This window comes from Triticum urartu, chromosome 3 (genome assembly GCF_003073215.2).
Source record: "Triticum urartu cultivar G1812 chromosome 3, Tu2.1, whole genome shotgun sequence".
NCBI classification, from domain to species: Eukaryota; Viridiplantae; Streptophyta; class Magnoliopsida; order Poales; family Poaceae; genus Triticum; species Triticum urartu.
This window is the reverse complement of record NC_053024.1, coordinates 549,443,697-549,463,581: the sequence shown is the minus strand read 5'-3', so window position 1 is coordinate 549,463,581 and position 19,885 is coordinate 549,443,697. Positions and strand designations below refer to the sequence as shown.

The following is a 19,885-nucleotide window of genomic DNA, read 5'->3' as shown; positions in this document are numbered from 1 at the left end:
CCTCCTTGACTTGATCACGGATGGAATTGAAGCGTCTCTTGATGTGTTTGGTTCTCTTGTGAAATCTGGATTCCTTCACCAAGGCAATTTCTCCAGTATTGTCACAAAAGATTTTCATTGGACCTGATGCACTAGGTATTACACCTAGATCAGACATGAACTCCTTCATCCAGACTCCTTCATTTGCTGCTTCCGAAGCAGCTATGTACTCCGCTTCACACATAGGTCCCACCACAATGCTCTGCTTGGAACTGCACCAACTTATATCTTCACCATTCAATATAAATGTGTATCCGGTTTGCCACTTTGATTCATCCGGATCAGTGTCAAAGCTTGCATCGACATAACCATTTATGACAAGCTCTTTGTCACCTCCATATACGAGAAACATATCCTTAGTCCTTTTCAGGTATTTCAGGATGTTCTTGACCGCTGTCCAGTGATCCACTCTTGGATTACTTTGGTACCTCCCTGCTAAACTTATAGCAAGGTACACATCAGGTCTGGTACACAACATTGCATCCATGATAGAACCTATGGCTGAGGCATAGGGAATGACTTTCATTTTCTCTCTATCTTCTGCATTGGTCGGGCATTGAGTCTGACTCAACTTCACTCCTTGTAACACTGGCAAGAACACTTTCTTTACTGATCCATTTTGAATTTTTTCAAAACTTTATCAAGGTATGTGCTTTGTGAAAGTCCAATTAAGCGTCTTGATCTATCTCTATAGATCTTTATGCCCAATATATAAGCAGCTTCACCGAGGTCTTTCATCAAAAAATTCTTATTCAAGTATCCTTTTATGCTATCCAGAAATTCTATATTATTTCCAATCAACAATATGTAATCCACATATAATATTAGAAATGCTATAGAGCTCCCACTCGCTTTCTTGTAAATACAGGCTTCTCCAGAAGTTTGTATAAAACCATATGCTTCGATCACACTATCAAAGTGTATATTCCAACTTCGAGAGGCTTGCACCAGTCCATAAATGGATCGCTGGAGCTTGCACACTTTGTTAGCATCTTTAGATCGACAAAACCTTCTGGTTGCATCATATACAACTCTTCTTTAAGAAATCCATTAAGGAATGCAGTTTTGACATCCATTTGCCAAATTTCATAATCATAAAATGCGGCAATTGCTAACATGATTCGTGTTGGGGAACATAGTATTTCAAAATTTTCCTACGATCACGCAAGATCTATCTAGGGGAAGCATAGCAGCGAGTGAGGAGAGTGTGCCCACGTACCCTCGTAGACCAAAAACGGAAGCGTTTAGTAACGCGGTTGATGTAGTCGAACGTCTTCGCGATCCAACCGATCAAGTATCGAACACACGGCACCTTCGTGATCTGCACACGTTCAGCTCGGTGATGTCCCTCGTACTCTTGATCCAGCTGAGGCTGAGGGTGAGTTCCGTCAGCACGACAGCATGTTGATGGTGATGATGAAGTTACTGACGCAAGGCTTCGCCTAAGCACTATGACAATATGACCGAGGTGTAAAACTGTGGAGGGGGGCACCGCACATGGCTAAAGATCAACTTTGTGTGTCTATGGGGTGCCCCCCTCCCCGTATATAAAGGAGGGGAGGAGGAGGCCGTCCAGCCACAAGGGGCACGCCCAAGGGGGGAATCCTACTCCAAGTAGGAATCGGTCCCTCCTTTCCTAGTCCAAGTAGGAGAAGAAGGAAGGACAGAGAGAAGGAAAGGGAAAGAGGGGTCGCGCCCCCTCCCCTAGTCCTATTCGGACTCCCCTTGGGGGGGGGCGCCACCTCCTGACTGTTGCCCTCTCTCTCCCCTAAGGCCCATTACTTCCTCGGGGGTTTCGATAACCCCTCCAGCACTCCGGTTTTATCCGAAACTATCGGGAACACTTCCGGTGTCCGAATAACATGGTCCAATATATCAATCTTTATGTCTCGACCATTTCGAGACTCCTCGTCATGTCTGTGATCTCATCCGGTACTCCGAACAATCTTTGGTACATCAAATCACATAACTCATAATACAAATCATCATCGAACGTTAAGCGTGCGGACCCTACGGGTTCGAGAACTATGTAGACATGACTGAGACTCATCTCCGGTCAATAACCAATAAAGGAACCTGGATGCTCATATTGGTTCCTACATATTCTACGAAGATCTTTATCGGTCAAACTGAAGGAAATATGCCCTAGAGTTCATGATAAATGTTTATTATTCATGCTAGAATTGTATTAACCGGAAACATAATACATGTGTGAATACATAGACAAACAGAGTGTCACTAGTATGCCTCTACTTGACTAGCTCATTGAATCAAAGATGGTTAAGTTTCCTAGCCATAGACATGAGTTGTCATTTGATTAACGGGGTCACATCATTAGAGAATGATGTGATTGACTTGACCCATTCCGTTAGCATAGCACTTGATCGTTTAGTTTGTTGCTATTGCTTTCTTCATGACTTATACATGTTCCTATGACTATGAGATCATGCAACTCCCGTTTACCAGAGGAACACTTTGTGTGCTACCAAACGTCACAATGTAACTGAGTGATTATAAAGCTTCTCTACAGGTGTCTCCAAAGGTACTTGTTGGGTTGGCGTATTTCGAGATTAGGATTTGTCACTCCGATTGTCGGAGAGGTATCTCCGGGCCCTCTCGGTAATGCACATCACTTAAAGCCTTGGAAGCATTGCAACTAATGAGTTGGTTGCGGGATGATGTATTACGGAATGAGTAAATAGACTTGCCGGTAACGAGATTGAACTAGGTATTGAGATACCGACGATCGAATCTCGGGCAAGTAACATACCGATGACAAAGGGAACAACGTATGTTGTTATGCGGTTTGACCGATAAAGATCTTCGTAGAATATGTGGGAGCCAATATGAGCATCCAGGTTCCGCTATTGGTTATTGGCCGGAGACGTGTCTCGGTCATGTCTACATAGTTCTCGAACCCGTATGGTCCGCACGCTTAAAGTTTCGGTGACGATTGTATTATGTGTTTATGTGATTTGATGTACCGAAGGTAGTTCGGAGTCCCTGATGAGATCAGGGACACGACGAGGAGTCTCGAAATGGTCAAGATGTAAAGATTGATATATTGGACGACTATATTCGGACATCGGAAAGGTTCTGAGTGATTCGGGTATTTTCGAGGGTACCGGGGAGTTACGGGAATACAAGAAAGAAGTAATGGGCCTCATGGGCCAAGTGGTGAAAGAGAGGAGGCAGGGCGCGCGGACCCCTAGCCCAACTGAATTGGACTAGGGGGGCGGCCCCCCTTTCCTCCTTTTCCTCCCTCTCCTTCCTTCTCCTTCTCCTCCTTCCTTTCCTCCTCCTAGTAGGAGTAGGAAAGGGGAGTCCTACTCCTACTAGGAGGAGGACTCCTCCTCCTGGCGCGCCCATAGAGGGCCGGCCGGCCTCCCCCCTTGCTCCTTTATATACGGGGGCAGGGGGCACCTCTAGACACACAAGTTGATCTGTTGATCTCTCCCAGCCGTGTGCGGTGCCCCCCTCCACCATATTCCACCTCGGTCATATCGTAGCGGTGCTTAGGCGAAGCCCTGCGTCGGTAGCAACATCATCACCGTCATCACCGCCTCGTGCTGACGGAACTCTCCCGTGAAGCTCTGCTGGATCGAGTTCGCGGGACGTCATCGAGCTGAACGTGTGCTGAACTCGGAGGTGCCGTGCGTTCGGTACTTGATCGGTCGGATCGTGAAGACGTACGACTACATCAACCGCGTTGTGCTAACGCTTCCGCTTTCAGTCTACGAGGGTACGTGGACAACACTCTCCCCTCTCGTTGCTATGCATCACCATGATCTTGCGTGTGCGTAGGAATTTTTTTGAAATTACTATGTTCCCCAACAGTGGTATCCGAGCCTGGTTTTATGCGTTGATGTTATATGCATGAGTAGAACACAAGTGAGTTGTGGGCGATATAAGTCATACTGCTTACCAGCATGTCATACTTTGGTTCGGCGGTATTGTTGGATGAAGCGGCCCGGACCGACATTACGCGTACGCTTACGCGAGACTGGTTCTACCGACGTGCTTTGCACACAGGTGGCTGGCGGGTGTCAGTTTCTCCAACTTTAGTTGAACCGAGTGTGGCTACGCCCGGTCCTTGCGAAGGTTAAAAAACAGCACAACTTGACAAACTATCGTTGTGGTTTTGATGCGTAGGTAAGAATGGTTCTTGCTAAGCCCGTAGCAGCCACGTAAAACTTGCAACAACAAAGTAGAGGACGTCTAACTTGTTTTTGCAGGGCATGTTGTGATGTGATATGGTCAAGACGTGATGAGATATAAGTTGTTGTATGAGATGATCATGTTTTGTTGAAGTTATCGGCAACTGGCAGAAGCCTTATGGTTGTCTCTTTATTGCATAAGATGCAAGCGCCAAATAATTGCTTTACTTTATCGCTATGCGATAGCAATAGTTGCAAGAGCAATAGTTGGCGAGACGACCATGTGACGACACATTGATATAGATCAAGATGATGGAGATCATGGTGTCATGCCGGTGACGATGGAAATCATGACGATGCTTTGGAGATGGAGATCAAAGGCACAAGATGATGATGGCCATATCATGTCACATATTTTTGATTGCATGTGATGTTTATCTTTTATACATCTTACTTTGCTTAGTTATGACGGTAGCATTATAAGATGATCTCTCACTAAATTTCAAGATAAAAGTTTTCTCCCTGAGTATGCACCGTTGCCAAAGTTCGTCATGCCCAGACACCACGTGATGATCGGGTGTGATAAGCTCTACGTCCATCTACAACGGGTGCAAGCAGTTTTGCACACGCAAGAATACTCGGGTTAAACTTGACGAGCCTAGAATATGCAGATATGGCCTCGGAACACCGAGACGAAAGTCGAGCGTGAATCATATAGTAGATATGATCAAACATAAATGATGTTCACCATTGAAAACTACTCCATTCACGTGATGATCGGTTATGGTTTAGTGATTTGGATCACGATCACTAGAAGATTAGAGGGATGTCTTTCTAAGTGGGAGTTCTCTAATAATATGATTAATTGAACTTTAATTTATCATGAACTTAGTCCTGGTAGTATTAGCATATCTATGTTGTAGATCAATAGCTCGTTTAGCCCCTGTTTTTTTTGATATGTTCCTAGAGAAAACTAAGTTGAAAGATGATAGTAGCAATGATGCGGACTGGGTCCGTGATCTGAGGTTTATCCTCATTGCTGCACAGAAGAATTATGTCCTTGATGCACCGCTAGGTGACTGACCTATTGCAGGAGCAGATGCAGACGTTATGAACGTTTGGCTAGCTCAATATGATGACTACTTGATAGTTTAGTGCACCATGCTTAACGGCTTAGAATCGGGGCTTCAAAGACGTTTTGAATGCCATGGAGCATATAAGATGTTCCAAGAGTTGAAATTGGTATTTCATACTCATGCCCGTGTCGAGAGGTATGAGACCTCTGACAGTACTTTGCCTACAAGATGGAGGAGAATAGCTCAACCAGTGAGCATGTGCTCAGATTGTCTGAGTACTACAATTGCTTGAATCAAGTGGGAGTTAATCTTCCAGATAAGAGAGTAATTGACAAAGTTCTCTAGTCACTATCACCGAGTTACTAGAACTTAGTGATGAACTATAATATGCAAGGGATGACAAAAGTAATTCCCAAGCTCTTCGTGATGCTGAAATCGACGAAGGTAGAAATCAAGAAAAGCATCAAGTGTTGATGGTTGACAAAGACCACTAGTTTCAAAAAGGGCAAAGGGAAGAAAGGGAACTTCAAGAAGAACGGCAAGCAAGTTGCTGCTCAAGTGAAGAAGCCCAAGTCTGGACCTAAGCCTGAGACTGAGTGCTTCTACTGCAAAGGGACTGGTCACTAGAAGCGGAACTGCCCCAAGTATTTGGCGGATAAGAAGGATGGCGGGTGAAAAAGGTATATTGGATATACATGTTATTGATGTGTACTTTACTAGTGTTTATAGCAACCCCTCGGTATTTGATACTAGTTCAGTTGCTAAGAGTAGTAACTTGAAACAGAGTTGCAGAATGAACAGAGACTAGTTAAGGGTGAAGTGACGATGTGTGTTGGAAGTAGTTCCAAGAATGATATGATCATCATCGCACACTCCCTATACTTTCGGGATTAGTGTTGAACCTAAATAAGTGTTATTTGGTGTTTGCGTTGAGCATGAATATGATTTGATCATGTTTATTGCAATACGGTTATTCATTTAAGTTAGAGAATAATTGTTATTCTGTTTACATGAATAAAACCTTCTATGGTTATACACCCAATGAAAATGGTTTGTTGAATCTCGATCGTAGTGATACACATATTCATAATATTGAAGCCAAAAGATGCAAAGTTAATAATGATAGTGCAACTTATTTGTGGCACTTGCCGTTTAGGTCATATTGGTGTAAAGCGCATGAAGAAAATCCATGCTGATGGGCTTTTGGAATCACTTGATTATGAATCAGTTGATGCTTGCGAACCATGCCTCATGGGCAAGATGACAAAAACTCCGTTCTCGGAACAATGGAGAGCAACATATTTGTTGGAAATCATACATACTGATGTATGTGGTCTGATGAATATTGAGGCTCGCGGCAGGTATCATTATTTTTGATCTTCACAGATGATTTGAGCAGATATGAGTATATCTACTTGATGAAACACAAGTCTAAAACATTTGAAAAGTTTAAAGAATTTTCAGAGTGAAGTGGAGAATCATCGTAACAAAAATAAAAGTTTCTACGATATGATCGCAGAAGTAAAATATTTGAGTTACGAGTTTGCCTTCAGTTAAAACAATGTGAAATAGTTTCACTACTCTACTCACGCCACCTGGAACACCACAGTGTAATGGTGTGTCCGAACGTCGTAACCGTACTTTATTAGATATGGTGCGATCTATGATGTCTCTTACCGATTACCACTATCGTTTTGGGGTTATGCATTAGAGACAGCTACATTCACGTTAAATAGGGCACCATCTAAATCCGTTGAGACGACACCGTATGAACTGTGGTTTGGCGAGAAACCTAAGCTGTCGTTTCTTAAAGTTTGGGACTGCGAATGCTTATGTGAAAAAGTTTCAACATGATAAGCTCGAACCCAAATCGGAGAAGTAAATCTTCATAGGATACCCAAAAGAAAATGTTGGGTACACCTTCTATCACAGATCCGAAGGCAAGATATTCATTGCTGAGAATGGATCCTTTCTAGAGAAGGAGTTTCTCTCGAAAGAAGTGAGTGGGAGGAAAGTAGAACTTGATGAGGTAACTGTACCTGCTCCCTTATTGGAAAGTAGTTCATCACAGAAATCTGTTCCTGTGACTACTACACCAATTAGTGAGGAAGCTAATGATGATGATCATGTAACTTCAGATCAAGTTACTACCGAACCTCGTAGGTAAACCAGAGTGAGATCCGCACCAGAGTGGTACGGTAATCCTGTTCTGGAGGTCATGTTACTTGACCATGACGAACCTACGAACTATGAGGAAGCGATGATGAGCCCAGATTTCCGCCGAAATGGCTTGAGGCCATGAAATCTGAGATGAGATCCATGTATGAGAACAAAGTATGGACTTTGATTGACTTGCCCAATGATCGGCGAGCCATTGAGATTAAATGGATCTTCAAGAGGAAGACGGACGCTGATAGTAGTGTTACTATCTACAAAGCTAGAATTGTCGCAAAAAGGTTTTCGACAAGTTCAAGGTGTTGACTACGATGAGAGTTTCTCACTCGTATCTATGCTTAAGTCTGTCCGAATCATGTTAGCAATTGCCTCATTTTATGAAATCTGGCAAATGGATAAACAAAATGCATTCCTTAATGGATTTATTAAAGAAGAGTTGTATATGATGCAACTAGAAGGTTTTGTCAATCCTAAAGGTACTAACAAAATATGCAAGCTCCAATGATCCATCTATGGACTGGTGCAAGCATCTCGGAGTTGGAATATACGCTTTGATAAGTTGATCAAAGCATATAGTTTTATACAGACTTGCGGTGAAGCCTGTATTTACAAGAAAGTGAGTGGAGCACTACAGCATTTCTGATAAGTATATGTGAATGACATATTGTTGATCGGAAATAATGTAGAATTATTCTGCAAAGCATAAAGGAGTGTTTTGAAAGGAGTTTTTCAAAGAAAGACCTCGGTGAAGCTACTTACATATTGAGCATCAAGATCTATAGAGATAGATCAAAACGCTTGATAAGTTTTTTCAATGAGTACATACCTTGACAAGATTTTGAAGTAGTTCAAAATGGAACAGTCAAAGAAAGAGTTCTTGCCTGTGTTACAAGGTGTGAAATTGAGTAAGACTCAAAGCCCGACCACGGCAGAAGATAGAAAGAGAATGAAAGTCATTCCCTATGCCTCAGCCATAGGTTCTATAAAGTATGCCATGCTGTGTACCAGATCTATTGTATACCCTACACTGATTTGGCAAGGGAGTACAATAGTGATCTAGGAGTAGATCACTGGACAGCGGTCAAAATTATCCTTAGTGGAATAAGGATATGTTTCTCGATTATGGAGGTGACAAAAGTTCGTCGTAAAGAGTTACGTCGATGCAAGCTTTGACACCGATCTGGATGACTCTAAGTCTCGATCTAGATACATATTGAAAGTGGGAGCAATTAGCTAGAGTAGCTCCGTGCAGCATGTAGACATAGAAAATTTGCAAAATACATACGGATCTGAATGTGAGACCCGTTGACTAAATTTCTCTCACAAGCAAAACATGATCACACCTTAGTACTCTTTGGGTGTTAATCACATAGCGATGTGAACTAGATTACTGAACTTCTAGTAAACCCTTTGGGTGTTGGTCACATGACGATGTGAACTATGGGTGTTAATCACATGATGATGTGAACTATCGATGTTAATCACATGGTGATGTGATCTAGATTATTGACTCTAGTGCAAGTGGGAGACTGAAGGAAATATTCCCTAGAGGCAATAATAAAGTTATTATTTATTTCCTTATATCATGATAAATGTTTATTATTCATGCTAGAATTGTATTAACTGGAAACATAATACATGTGTGAATACATAGACAAACAAAGTGTCACTAGTATGCCTCTACTTGACTAGCTCGTTAATCAAAGATGGTTATGTTTCCTAACCATAGACATGAGTTGTCATTTGATTAACGGGATCACATCATTAGGAGAATGATGTGATTGACTTGACCCATTCCGTTAGCTTAGCACTTGATCGTTTAGTTTGTTGCTATTGCTTTCTTCATGACTTATACATGTTCCTATGACTATGAGATTATGCAACTCCCGTTTACCGGAGGAACACTTTGTGTGCTACCAAACGTCACAACGTAACTGGGTGATTATAAAGGTGCTCTACATGTGTCTCCGAAGGTACTTGTTGGATTGGCGTATTTCGAGATTAGGATTTGTCACTCCGATTTGTCGGAGAGGTATCTCTGGGCCCACTCGGTAATGCACATCACTATAAGCCTTGCATTGCAACTAATGAGTTAGTTGCGGGATGATGTGTTACGGAACGAGTAAAGAGACTTGCCGGTAACGAGATTGAACTAGGTATTGAGATACTGACGATCGAATCTCGGGCAAGTAACATACCAATGACAAAGGGAACAATGTATGTTGTTATGCCGTTTGACCGATAAAGATCTTCGTAGAATATGTGGGAGCCAATATGAGCATCCAGGTTCCGCTATTGGTTATTGGCCGGAGACGTGTCTCGGTATGTCAACATAGTTCTCGAACCCGTAGGGTCCGCACGCTTAAAGTTTCGGTGATGATTGTATTATGAGTTTATGTGATTTGATGTACCGAAGGTAGGTCGGAGTCCCGGATGAGATCGGGGACATGACGAGGAGTCTCGAAATGGTCGAGACGTAAAGATCGATATATTGTACGACTATATTCGGACATCGGAAAGGTTCCGAGTGATTCGGGTATTTTCGGGGGTACCGGGGAGTTACGGCCTTGATGGGCTTTAGCGGGAAGAGGAAAAAGGGCCAAGGGGCTGCTGCGCCCCCCCTCCCCTCTAGTCCGAATTGGACTAGGGAAAAGGGGGCCGGCCACCTCTCCTTCTCCTCAACTTCCTTCTCCCTTCCTCCCCTCTTGGTGGACTCCTACTAGGCTTGGAGTCCTAGTAGGACTCCACATCCTGGCCGCACCAATTGCCTTGGCCGGCCTCCTCCTCCTCCATCCTTTATATACTGAGGCAAGGGGCACCCCATAGACACAAGTTGATCCACGTGATCTTATTCTTAGCCGTGTGCGGCGCCCCCAGCCACCATAGTCCTCGATAATATTGTAGCGATGCTTAGGCGAAGCCCTGCGACAGTAGTACATCAAGATCGTCACCACGCCGTCGTGCTGACGGAACTCTTCCCCGACACTTTGCTGGATCGGAGTCCGGGGATCGTCATCGAGCTGAACGTGTGCTAAAACTCGGAGGTGCCGTAGTTTCGGTGCTTGATCGGTCGGGCTGTGAAGACGTACGACTACATCAACCAAACGCTTCCGTTGTCGATCTACAAGGGTACGTAGATCACACTCTCCCCTCGTTGCTATGCATCACCATGATCTTGCGTGTGCGTAGGAAATTTTTTAAAATTACTACGAAACCCAACAGCTTTTAGTCCCAATTATTTTTTCAACGACTGATTAGTCCCTCCTGGCCTACTAATTGCTCCCCTTGAGTCATGACCCCTCTTAAATTTTGCTCAAGCTCCACCACTGCCATCGTAGCTAGTAACTCGAAGGTGCCACCGCTAACATTGATCTTGCTGATATCCTTAGCACCCGCAACAAGAAGACGTGCAGATTCCTCGTGCTCACACTAGGAAGGGGAGGGAGCAGTGGAGGGAGCCAAGAACACTGAGGGAGAACAAACTTGCTATCGAAGTCGTCCAACTGCTCCAAAAGGCATGCGATCCAAGTTGTGCAGCCCTGGATAGCAGCCACCATGTGCAAAGCGGCTGAACAACCTCGCCCAAACGAGAGACAAACACAACCCACAGCTCAGCGCGTAGAGTCTCCACCTGTATTGTAAGGAGAGGTTGTAGCAGCCCCAAAACAGCGGTAGCCATGCCGGGATCAGTAATAGAGCCTCCAGAGCATGCACGGTAGGATGAACAACAACTGAAGTCCACAAAGCGTTGTTGTTGATGTTAAGGGGTTGGAGGAAAGCGGCTGCACTCGCCAAGCAAGCATGCCTCGCGATCGACATGGAGGCGAGTAGGAGCGTTGATGAGGAGCTTGACCAGCTGGTTGACACAACGGGCAGTTACATTCTCGATCGCCAGGGCAGCGGCAACCCAAGCACCAGACAAGATCACGACAGACAATGATGAAGTGGTCCGGCGCCTAGCAGTGAAGGATAGGCCGAACTCCGCTTGAAGGTGAGGCGGAGTCTAGTCTCCTTCCTGCGAGGAAGATTGGGTGCCTTCTGCAGCCTCGGGCGATGCCATCATGATGGCATGACAAGATCACTCCATGATATGGATGACAAAGAAAGGGGTCAATAAGAAGGTAAGCTCACCCTTAGTTGTCATAAATGAGTCAACTGATGGTGACTAGATTGGTTACAAAAATGTTAAGGTCGGCGGCATGGCAGGAGGTGAGATAAGAACGTGCCAATTCAGGCCGCCACACCGTGGATGTTAGGGTCGGGGTGGGGGAGGGGGCGGCATCGAGAGAGTGCAAAATGTTAGAAATGGTATGAATAAGAAATCCATAAAAAAATAGGGACATAAATATTGTTGTGAGTGGGCAAAGACAAAAAAAAATAGGGACATAAATATTGTTGTGAGTGGGAGGGAGATAAATTCCAAAACCGAAAAGCACGGATGGATCAGGTGCTGTGACACACTGCACCCATGCTAACCGTCTAATAAGAGAAAGAACGAATCTAACCTTTCGATCTTTTCGAAGAGAGCATACGGATCGAACCTGATCGCCAAATTTATTAAACATATATTGAAAAAAGAATCTAAACCGACGTGCGTGGTTCACGCGGGTGGTACGCGTCGCCGAATCAGCCCGCGCGAGTATAAAATGGGTCGCACTCTCGACAGTTTTTGAGCAGCAACGAGCTAGATCAAACACAAATCGCCGAGCGATCATCTCTCCGTGTGTGCTAGCTTCTAATTCTCGTAAGTGATCACGAGTCGTTTCATATGCATTTTGTTCGCTTTACAAGCTTGCAACTCGTCAATAGCTAACGGATTGATCTTATATTTATTGGTGACTAGTAATCGATCATGGGTGGAGGCCACGACATGCACGGCGGCCACAACGGCGGCGTGAAGGGCTTCGTGTCCGGCCTCGTTAACGGCGGGAAAGGCCACGGCTACGGATCGTCATACGGCCAGGGGCACGGCTACGGCGGTGGCCACGTGCAGGGCTACGGCGGCCATGGCCAGAGCTACGAGCACGGGTACGGCGGGCATGCGCAGCACGGGCACGGCGGCTATGAGCACGGGTACGGCGGCGGACATGCGCAGCACGGCCATGGCCACGAGCACGGGTACGGCGGACACGTGCAGCAGCACGGATACGGCGGTGGCCACGCGCAGCTCGGGTACCCTCCTGCCGCCGGTGCCTACCCTCCGCACGGCGGCTACCAGGCGCACGGCTACGCGCCGGCGGCCTACCCCTCTCACGGTGCGCACCACGGTAATACGCACCTTCATTCATCAACTGGGAAGTAAGTTTGAGACGCTGGGGACGCCATAAAACGTGGGCGCATGCGTGGGTGCAGGTCACATGGGATCGTACCACACCGGGCATGGCGGCGGGCACCACCACGGCGGCAAGCACGGCGGCAAGTACCATGGCGGCAAGCACGGCAGTAGGTGGTGAAGTACTGAAGTGGCCAGCTGCAGCCATTGCTGGCGCGCTCTACGACGTCCACGTACCTGTGCGCCCCCATGGCCAGTTACGTACGCTGGCGTATCTCCATCATCTGCCTTAGTTGATTCACCATGCTCCGTTGTAGCGACCAATAACGTCTTACATTATTGAGACGAAGGGAGTACTACCTAAATAAAGAGCTACGCGTGCATGGGCAAGGTGTGTGGTATGTAATGTCTGTGTACCTTAAAAAATGTAATGATCTATGTGGTGACCTAAGTCTGTCGTGCGTGACTTAATAGGAGTACTACATAAACATAATTTTTATTTTTAGTCGACTGGAAATGATTGGCCTCTAATCTAATTGTCACGCTGGTTCCATCGTTCCCTTACCGGGCCTATGCTTTCCCTGTTCCTTTTCTCTGGCCGCCCACTAAGACTCTCGGTGTCGTTGTCTTTTCATTTTTTATTTTAAAGTTTATCTTTCTCTTTTATTCTGAATAGTAAGGTGCCCGTGCGTTGCAAGGAACATCAAAATGCATTATTCAAGATGGTATTTTGAGGGTAACATCATGTGTAAAAAAATATCAAAATCTGTTTCCCACATATTCATTCTGCTCCTGAACTCACAAGCATCTAAGTGAATAGTAAATGCAGGCAAACCAACAAAAAACTTTTTTTTTTTGAAAACAAACACGTTTGAGTGTGCAGTTCCATGCAGAACTTCGTGAAGACATAACATACATGGTGCTTTGCAAAAACAAATACTCAAAAAAATTTAACAGTTTTGCTAAAGCACATCTAGATATGCCCTAAATATTGCATATCTAAGTCCTATACCATTGATTTTATGTAAAGATTCGTGCATATCTAAGTCTTTTTTCCTTTTCTTTCTAGTTTGATTGGGTCATTTAGATGTGCAATAACTAGAGCATATCTAGATGTGCCCTAGATAGACCCAAACTTTAAGATAGTTTTGTGAGTATCCATTTTGTTTATTTTCTAGACCACGATGAATGTTATTTTTCACAAAATGTTGCACACAGCCTGAACAGTTCAAAATGTTTGTTGGCCAAACATTAATTTTTTTGAATTTATTGCTACTATTTGAGCTCAGGAACTAAGTTCATGCCCCATATTTCTTGTGTTGTTTCCACAACAATGGGTAAAAAATTAGGAGGAACCTAGATTAGAGTCTTACGCGCTGCCCGTCCATTTTCACACTGTAATGTTAAGGATTGATACAAATAAATGAAGCCAAATACTGTCTTGTTAAATTAAGTTAATAAAGCTATTCATTTCATTTCATATCCTTACAATGCAAAAAATTTGAAAAATGTGCCGCTACATAGAGAACCACCCCTTGGTTTTTCTCCTATCTGGCGATCGCATTGCCAGCGAGTCCCCGCTTCGATCAAGTGCCCCTCGACTCGCGTGGGGTGTGCGAGTACGCTGCCCGTTCCTAGCCCCGGATAGCGATGGAACCTGCAGCGAACGCCCAGTCAGGAACCAGCGGTGGTGGCGGCGCCGCCAGAAGGCCGGATCTGGGTGATTTCCTAGAGCAACTCAATCTGGACGACACAGACTTTGATGATCTGGTAATTGATGAGGACGATCCTGTGATCAACGAGTGCGTGAGATGGTTGGCCCTTGCTAGGGTTCATACGTAGAAAAGCTTCAGCCAGGCAGCCTTCTACAAGGATATGCGGGCGGCGTGGAACACTGCGCAGCATGTAAGGTTTCGGCCAGTCGGCCCAAATCTGTATGTTGTCCAAGCATTGTGCCTAGGCGATTGGGAGCGGATACTCGAGCAAGGCCCTTGGCTGTTTAGAAACTGGATTGCGTCGATGTGCCCATACGATGGATTCACGAAGGCAGAAGAGGTACCGATGGTGTTTATGCCAATTTGGCTGCAGATCCACAAACTCCCGGACGGATTCTGCAAGAGAAGTATAGTAGAATCGTTACTCAAGAACATTGGGGAAATCATGGAGATGAGATTAAACGGAAATACCCGTGGTGATTATGTCAGAATTAGGGTTCGCCATGATGTTCGCGAGCCCCTCACAAAATACGTCAGTATTGTTAGGGGGTCAAAAGCGGCAGGTGTTTTTGGTGCGCTATGAGAAGCTGGCTCGATTCTGCAGTGTGTGTGGAATAGTTGGACACGACTTCAAGGAGTGCGGTACTGGTGTGCATGAGGAGAAAGAAAAGAAATTTGGAGCTTGGCTCTATGCAGATGGCATTAACAAGACACGATCGAAGAATGTGTTTGGTCGAGGTATAAATATACAGAGTATTCCCAGCAGAAACAGAAGACCGGGAAGGCTTGCGTGGATCCAGAAGTACATGATACTGCCTCCAGCCCATTGAAGGGGGATCATGTGAATATGCAGGTGGATCCATCTGTTAGGAAAAGACTAGCCATGGAGCTGGAAAATTTAGAGAAAGGTAATAAGAGCAACCCAAATTCTGTGGGAGTGTTGGCTTTAACCCAAGGACTGGGCGAGGAGGGGGACGAGGACAAGTCTCCTGCAAGCAGCTCAAATAGTAAAAGAGCTCGTGTTGGTTCTGAAGGAGTTTCTGGTGATAGATCGGCGGCCTCCCTCGAGGAGGACCGCCGAGTACAATGAGTCTGTTAATGTGGAACTGCCGGGGGGGACCGCCGGACAGTTCATGAGGTTTTGGCCCTCTCAAAAGCCAATTCCCCGGGGCTGATTTTTCTTCCGGAAACACGTCAAGCCTCAAGTAAGATGGAGAGACTAAAGTGAAGACTACAAATGAAGGGTTTCATGGGTGTATCTAGTGATGGCCGCAGTGGGGGGCTTGCTCTCTACTGGGATGAGAAGTTGCAGGTGACAGTTTTGGATACGTGTGCACGGTATATTGATGCGCAGCAGATCGTGGATATTGCCAATGATAAATCCTGGAGGACTACCTTTGTGTATGGCGAACCACGAGTGGAAAACCGCCATCGCATGTGGACTTCCTTGACTACACTACGAGCGATTTCAGCAAAACCGTGGCTAGTGTGTGGTGACTTCAATGAAGCATTGTGGTAGCACAAACACTTTTCGCGTGTTCAACGAGCGGAGAGTCTGATGGTTTTGTTTAGGGACCGCCTGACGTCCTGCGAGCTTATGGATTTGGGTTTTTCTGGAATCCCGTTCACTTATGACAATGGTCAACAGGGTGATGGTAATGTCAAGGTCAGACTGGACAGAGCATGTGCCGACGAAGCATGGAGGGATCTGTTCCCTTTCACGCGAGTGCGGCACCTGGCTTCGTCTTGTTCAGATCATGCCCCGGTTCTTGTTCAATATGCACAAGGTGAACCCCTGCGGACTAAAGCTTCGCCCAGGTATGAAATAATGTGGGAGCGCCACCCCGCGTTGGGTGCCATGGTGGCTGAGAGCTGGGGGAAAAGCAAGCCTGCGGGGAACCTGGGTGCAGTCCGAGACGCACTAAAGGAGATGATGAACAGGTTACGTGCGTGGAGTAAGGGAAATTTTGGGCATGTCACTTTTGAATTGGAGAAGCTGCGTCAGAAGCTTACAAACTTGCAGTTGTAGGATGCGGACAAGGCTGTTTTAAGGCAGAAAATGCAACAGATGGATGAGTTACTATATAGAGAGGAGATGCTTTGGTTACAGCGTTCGCGGATCACGTGGCTAAAAGAGGGCGAGAGAAATACAACTTACCTCCATCGGAGAGCGGTGTGGCATGCGCGGAGAAGCTATATTCAGCGGCTGGACGTACCGATGGCTCTTGGTGTTCCGTTCTGACTGATATGGAACACATGGCGACGTCCTACTTTAAGGAAGTTTATACGAAAGATCCGACCTTGACACCGGAGGTTGTATTGGATAGCATTATACCAAAAGTTACGCGAGAAATGAATGATACTTTATGCGCCCCGTTCTCGGAGGAGGAGGTGTCGAATGCCCTGTTTCCAATAGGGCCTTTGAAAGCACCTGGAACGGATGGACTACCTGCTAGGTTTTTCCAGCGTAACTGGGCTGTTTTGAAATCTGAAATTGTTGCGGCTGTCTTGGATTTTTTCAGGTCGGTAGTGATGCCGGAGAGTGTTAATGCTACGGCGATTGTCCTTATTCTGAAAGTCCCTCATCCTAAGGAACTCAAGGATTTTTGGCCGATAAGTTTATGCAATGTGGTTTATAAAATAATGTTTAAGTGCTTGGTGAATCGCCTTCGTCCTGTGCTTTCAGAGTTGATCTCTGAAAACCAAAGTGCGTTTATTCCAGGCCGGCTTATATCGGATAATTCTGTAATTACTTTTGAGTGTATCCATCATATACAAAATCTGAAGCCAAACAGTGGAGCAGCATGTGCATATAAATTGGACCTGTCAAAGGCTTATGATCGGTTGATTGGGATTTTTTAGAGCAGGCACTAACCAAGTGGGGCTTCTCTGCTGAGTGGCTAACTTGGATTATGGCATGTGTTAAGTCAGTCACTTACTCAGTAAAATTCAATGGGAAACTTTTGGAGGTCTTTGCCCCGTCTAGGCGATTACGGCAAGGTGATCCTTTGTCCCCGTTCTTATTCCTCTTTGTTGCTAACGCGCTCTCTGCTCTTATCTCTAAATCAGTTGATGGAGGGGAATTGAGGGGAGTTTCTATATGCCGAGGGGCACCAGTGATTTCTCATCTGGTATTTGCGGATGATACTATGTTGTTATTTGAAGCTTCAGGCCAGCAATCAGGCATTGTTAAAGGTTTGTTGAACACTTATACTAATGTGACAGGTCAACTTATTAACCCTAAAAAGTGTTCCATCCTGATTTCTGACAACTGCGATGCGGCGGTGGCGGTTGATGTGAAGAGTATCCTGGATATCTCGCAACAAGTATTTGAACCCAAGTACTTGGGTCTTCCGGTGCCCAAAGGAAGAATGCATAAAGGGAAATTTGAAACTATTCAGGAAAGATTAAGGAAAAGGCCGTGGATTGGAGTGAGCAGTATGTGTCTTCGGGCAACAAAGAAATCTTGATAAAGGCAGTGGCACAAGCAATCCCAACGTATGTGATGAGTGTGTTCCGTCTCCCGGCGCCTGTTTGTGATGAGTTAACTAGAATGATGATGCAGTACTGGTGGGGGGTGGAGAAAGGCAAGAGGAAGATGGCTTGGCTCAGCTGGGAGAAAATGACATTACCCAAGTCTATGGGGGCATGGGGTTTAAGGATATGAGAGCGTTCAACCAAGCTTTGCTTGCTAAGCAAGCTTGGCGCCTATTGTACAGCCCGGATAGTTTGTGTGCTAGATTACTACGGGCTAAGTATTATCCTCGTGGTAATTTGCTTGATACAGTGTTTCCCGCGAGCTCTTCCGCGGTGTGGAAGGGGATAGTCCATGGACTGGACTTATTGAAAAAGGCATAATTTGGCGTGTGGGTGATGGTACCTTAGTCAAGACATGGCGAGATCCTTGGATCCCAAGGGGAAATTATTTTCGGCCAGTAACACCAAAGCGCAATTGTAGATTCAATTGGGTGGTCGATTTTATTGATGAACATGGGGCATGGAATGTGCAAAGGCTGCGAGAACACTTTTGGGACCTAGACGTGCGAGAAATCTTAAAGATAAGAACATCACCGAGAAGCGGCCAGGATTTCCTTGCGTGGTTTCCGGAGAAAAGTGGCATGTTTACAGTTTGGTCGGCGTATCGACTTGCTCATGAGACTTTACTCAATCTTTGCGCGTCAAGCAACAGCCCGACCGGCCAGAGGTCTGTATGGCAACGAATATGGGGGGCCAAGGTGCCCCTCAAGATGAGGATTATGGCCTGGAAAGTGGTGTCTGGAGCTCTCCCAACTAATGCTTGCAACAAATATAGACATATCTCTACTAGAGATAGCTGTCCTCTATGCGGAAGGGAGAGAGAGACTAGTTTTCATGCGCTGGTGACATGCACTCATGCCCGCCAAGTGTGTATCCCAGATGCGCATAGTATGGAGGCTACTTGATCAAGAGCTCCTTCGGGATACTGGGCAAGAGTGGTTGCTAAATGTCCTGGCAAACTGCGATGACATGATGCAGGATTCCATGATTATGATGCTATGGAGGATATGGAATTTGTGGTCTGACGGGGCGCATGGGAAGGAAGTTCCACCGGTGGCAGCGACTGCGACATACCTCCAGAGCTACTTGCAATTACTAGATTTGGCCAGGAGGTATACAACAGAGGAGATCATAAAAGGGAAGATGCCGATGAGACATGAGCAGCCAGCCGTGCAGAAAGAAGCCTGCTCGCCATGGCCACGACCAAGTATTGACCAGGCGGCACTGTCGGTTGATGGGTCCTTCTCTTCTATTGATGGTTCGGCGACGGCCGGAATGGTTTTGCACCGGCATGACGTGAGTGGCATCTTTGCGGTGTACCGATGCATTTTCAACTGCAATGAGGCAGTGGAGGCGGAGCTACATGCAATAATGCAGGGTATGGCGTTAGCTATTCAACATTGCTCCTTACCTATCATCGTTCAGTCAGACTCCTCGGTGGCATTGGCCGCTTTGACAGGAGAGCATCTCACCAGGTCGGCCTTTGGACATCTGGTAGCGAAATACGTCATCTTATGGCTGATAGAGTTTTTATTCCTTCGAAAATTAAACGTGAGCAAAATAGGGTAGCAGATCGGTTGGCTTTGTATAGTCGTACGAAAAGTACTACTGCTGTATGGCTAGCAAGAGGACCACCTTGTGTTAAGGATTTATTGCCTCTCGATTGTAACCCTATCCATATGGAATAAAAATCATTCTCCATCGCAAAAAAAATTAATATGTTTCGTGTAAAGAGCAAAAATATCTGATTAAAAAAACAGTTTTACTGTAAAATAGCTATCTCACATCTAAGTTGTCCACCACATGATCAAAAGCTTAAATATTCGTGCAAACTGTTGATTTGCTCCGTGTTGCTCGTTGCCAATGTTTTCTCCTGGCTGTGTCGGCCTTCTAGGTTTGTTCTCACACGGTTGT

General features: G+C 45.5%; 1 protein-coding gene across 2 annotated transcripts; it reads left to right on the top strand.

Annotated features, from left to right (window-relative positions):
* The first annotated feature begins 12,047 nt into the window (after positions 1 to 12,047).
* On the top strand, positions 12,048 to 13,224 carry LOC125544932 (cold and drought-regulated protein CORA-like). Of its 2 annotated transcripts, none has more exons than XM_048708722.1 (3): positions 12,048 to 12,191; positions 12,291 to 12,702; positions 12,800 to 13,224. In XM_048708722.1, exons 2-3 carry the CDS (start codon positions 12,300 to 12,302, stop codon positions 12,898 to 12,900), a joined length of 504 nt encoding a protein of 167 aa, XP_048564679.1. In that variant the 5' UTR covers positions 12,048 to 12,191; positions 12,291 to 12,299; the 3' UTR covers positions 12,901 to 13,224. The 2 variants fall into 2 exon arrangements, with proteins under 2 accessions (XP_048564679.1, XP_048564678.1); XM_048708721.1 differs by having other exon boundaries at positions 12,049 to 12,191; positions 12,291 to 12,714.
* The last annotated feature ends 6,661 nt before the right edge of the window (positions 13,225 to 19,885 follow it).

Excerpts from the sequence above, each read along its gene's own strand:
- LOC125544932 (XM_048708721.1), top strand. The coding sequence starts at position 12,300 with ATGGGTGGAGGCCACGACATGCACGGCGGCCACAACGGCGGCGTGAAG. Across the intron at positions 12,715-12,799 it reads CTCTCACGGTGCGCACCACG|GTCACATGGGATCGTACCAC; the intron begins GTAATACGCACC and ends GCGTGGGTGCAG.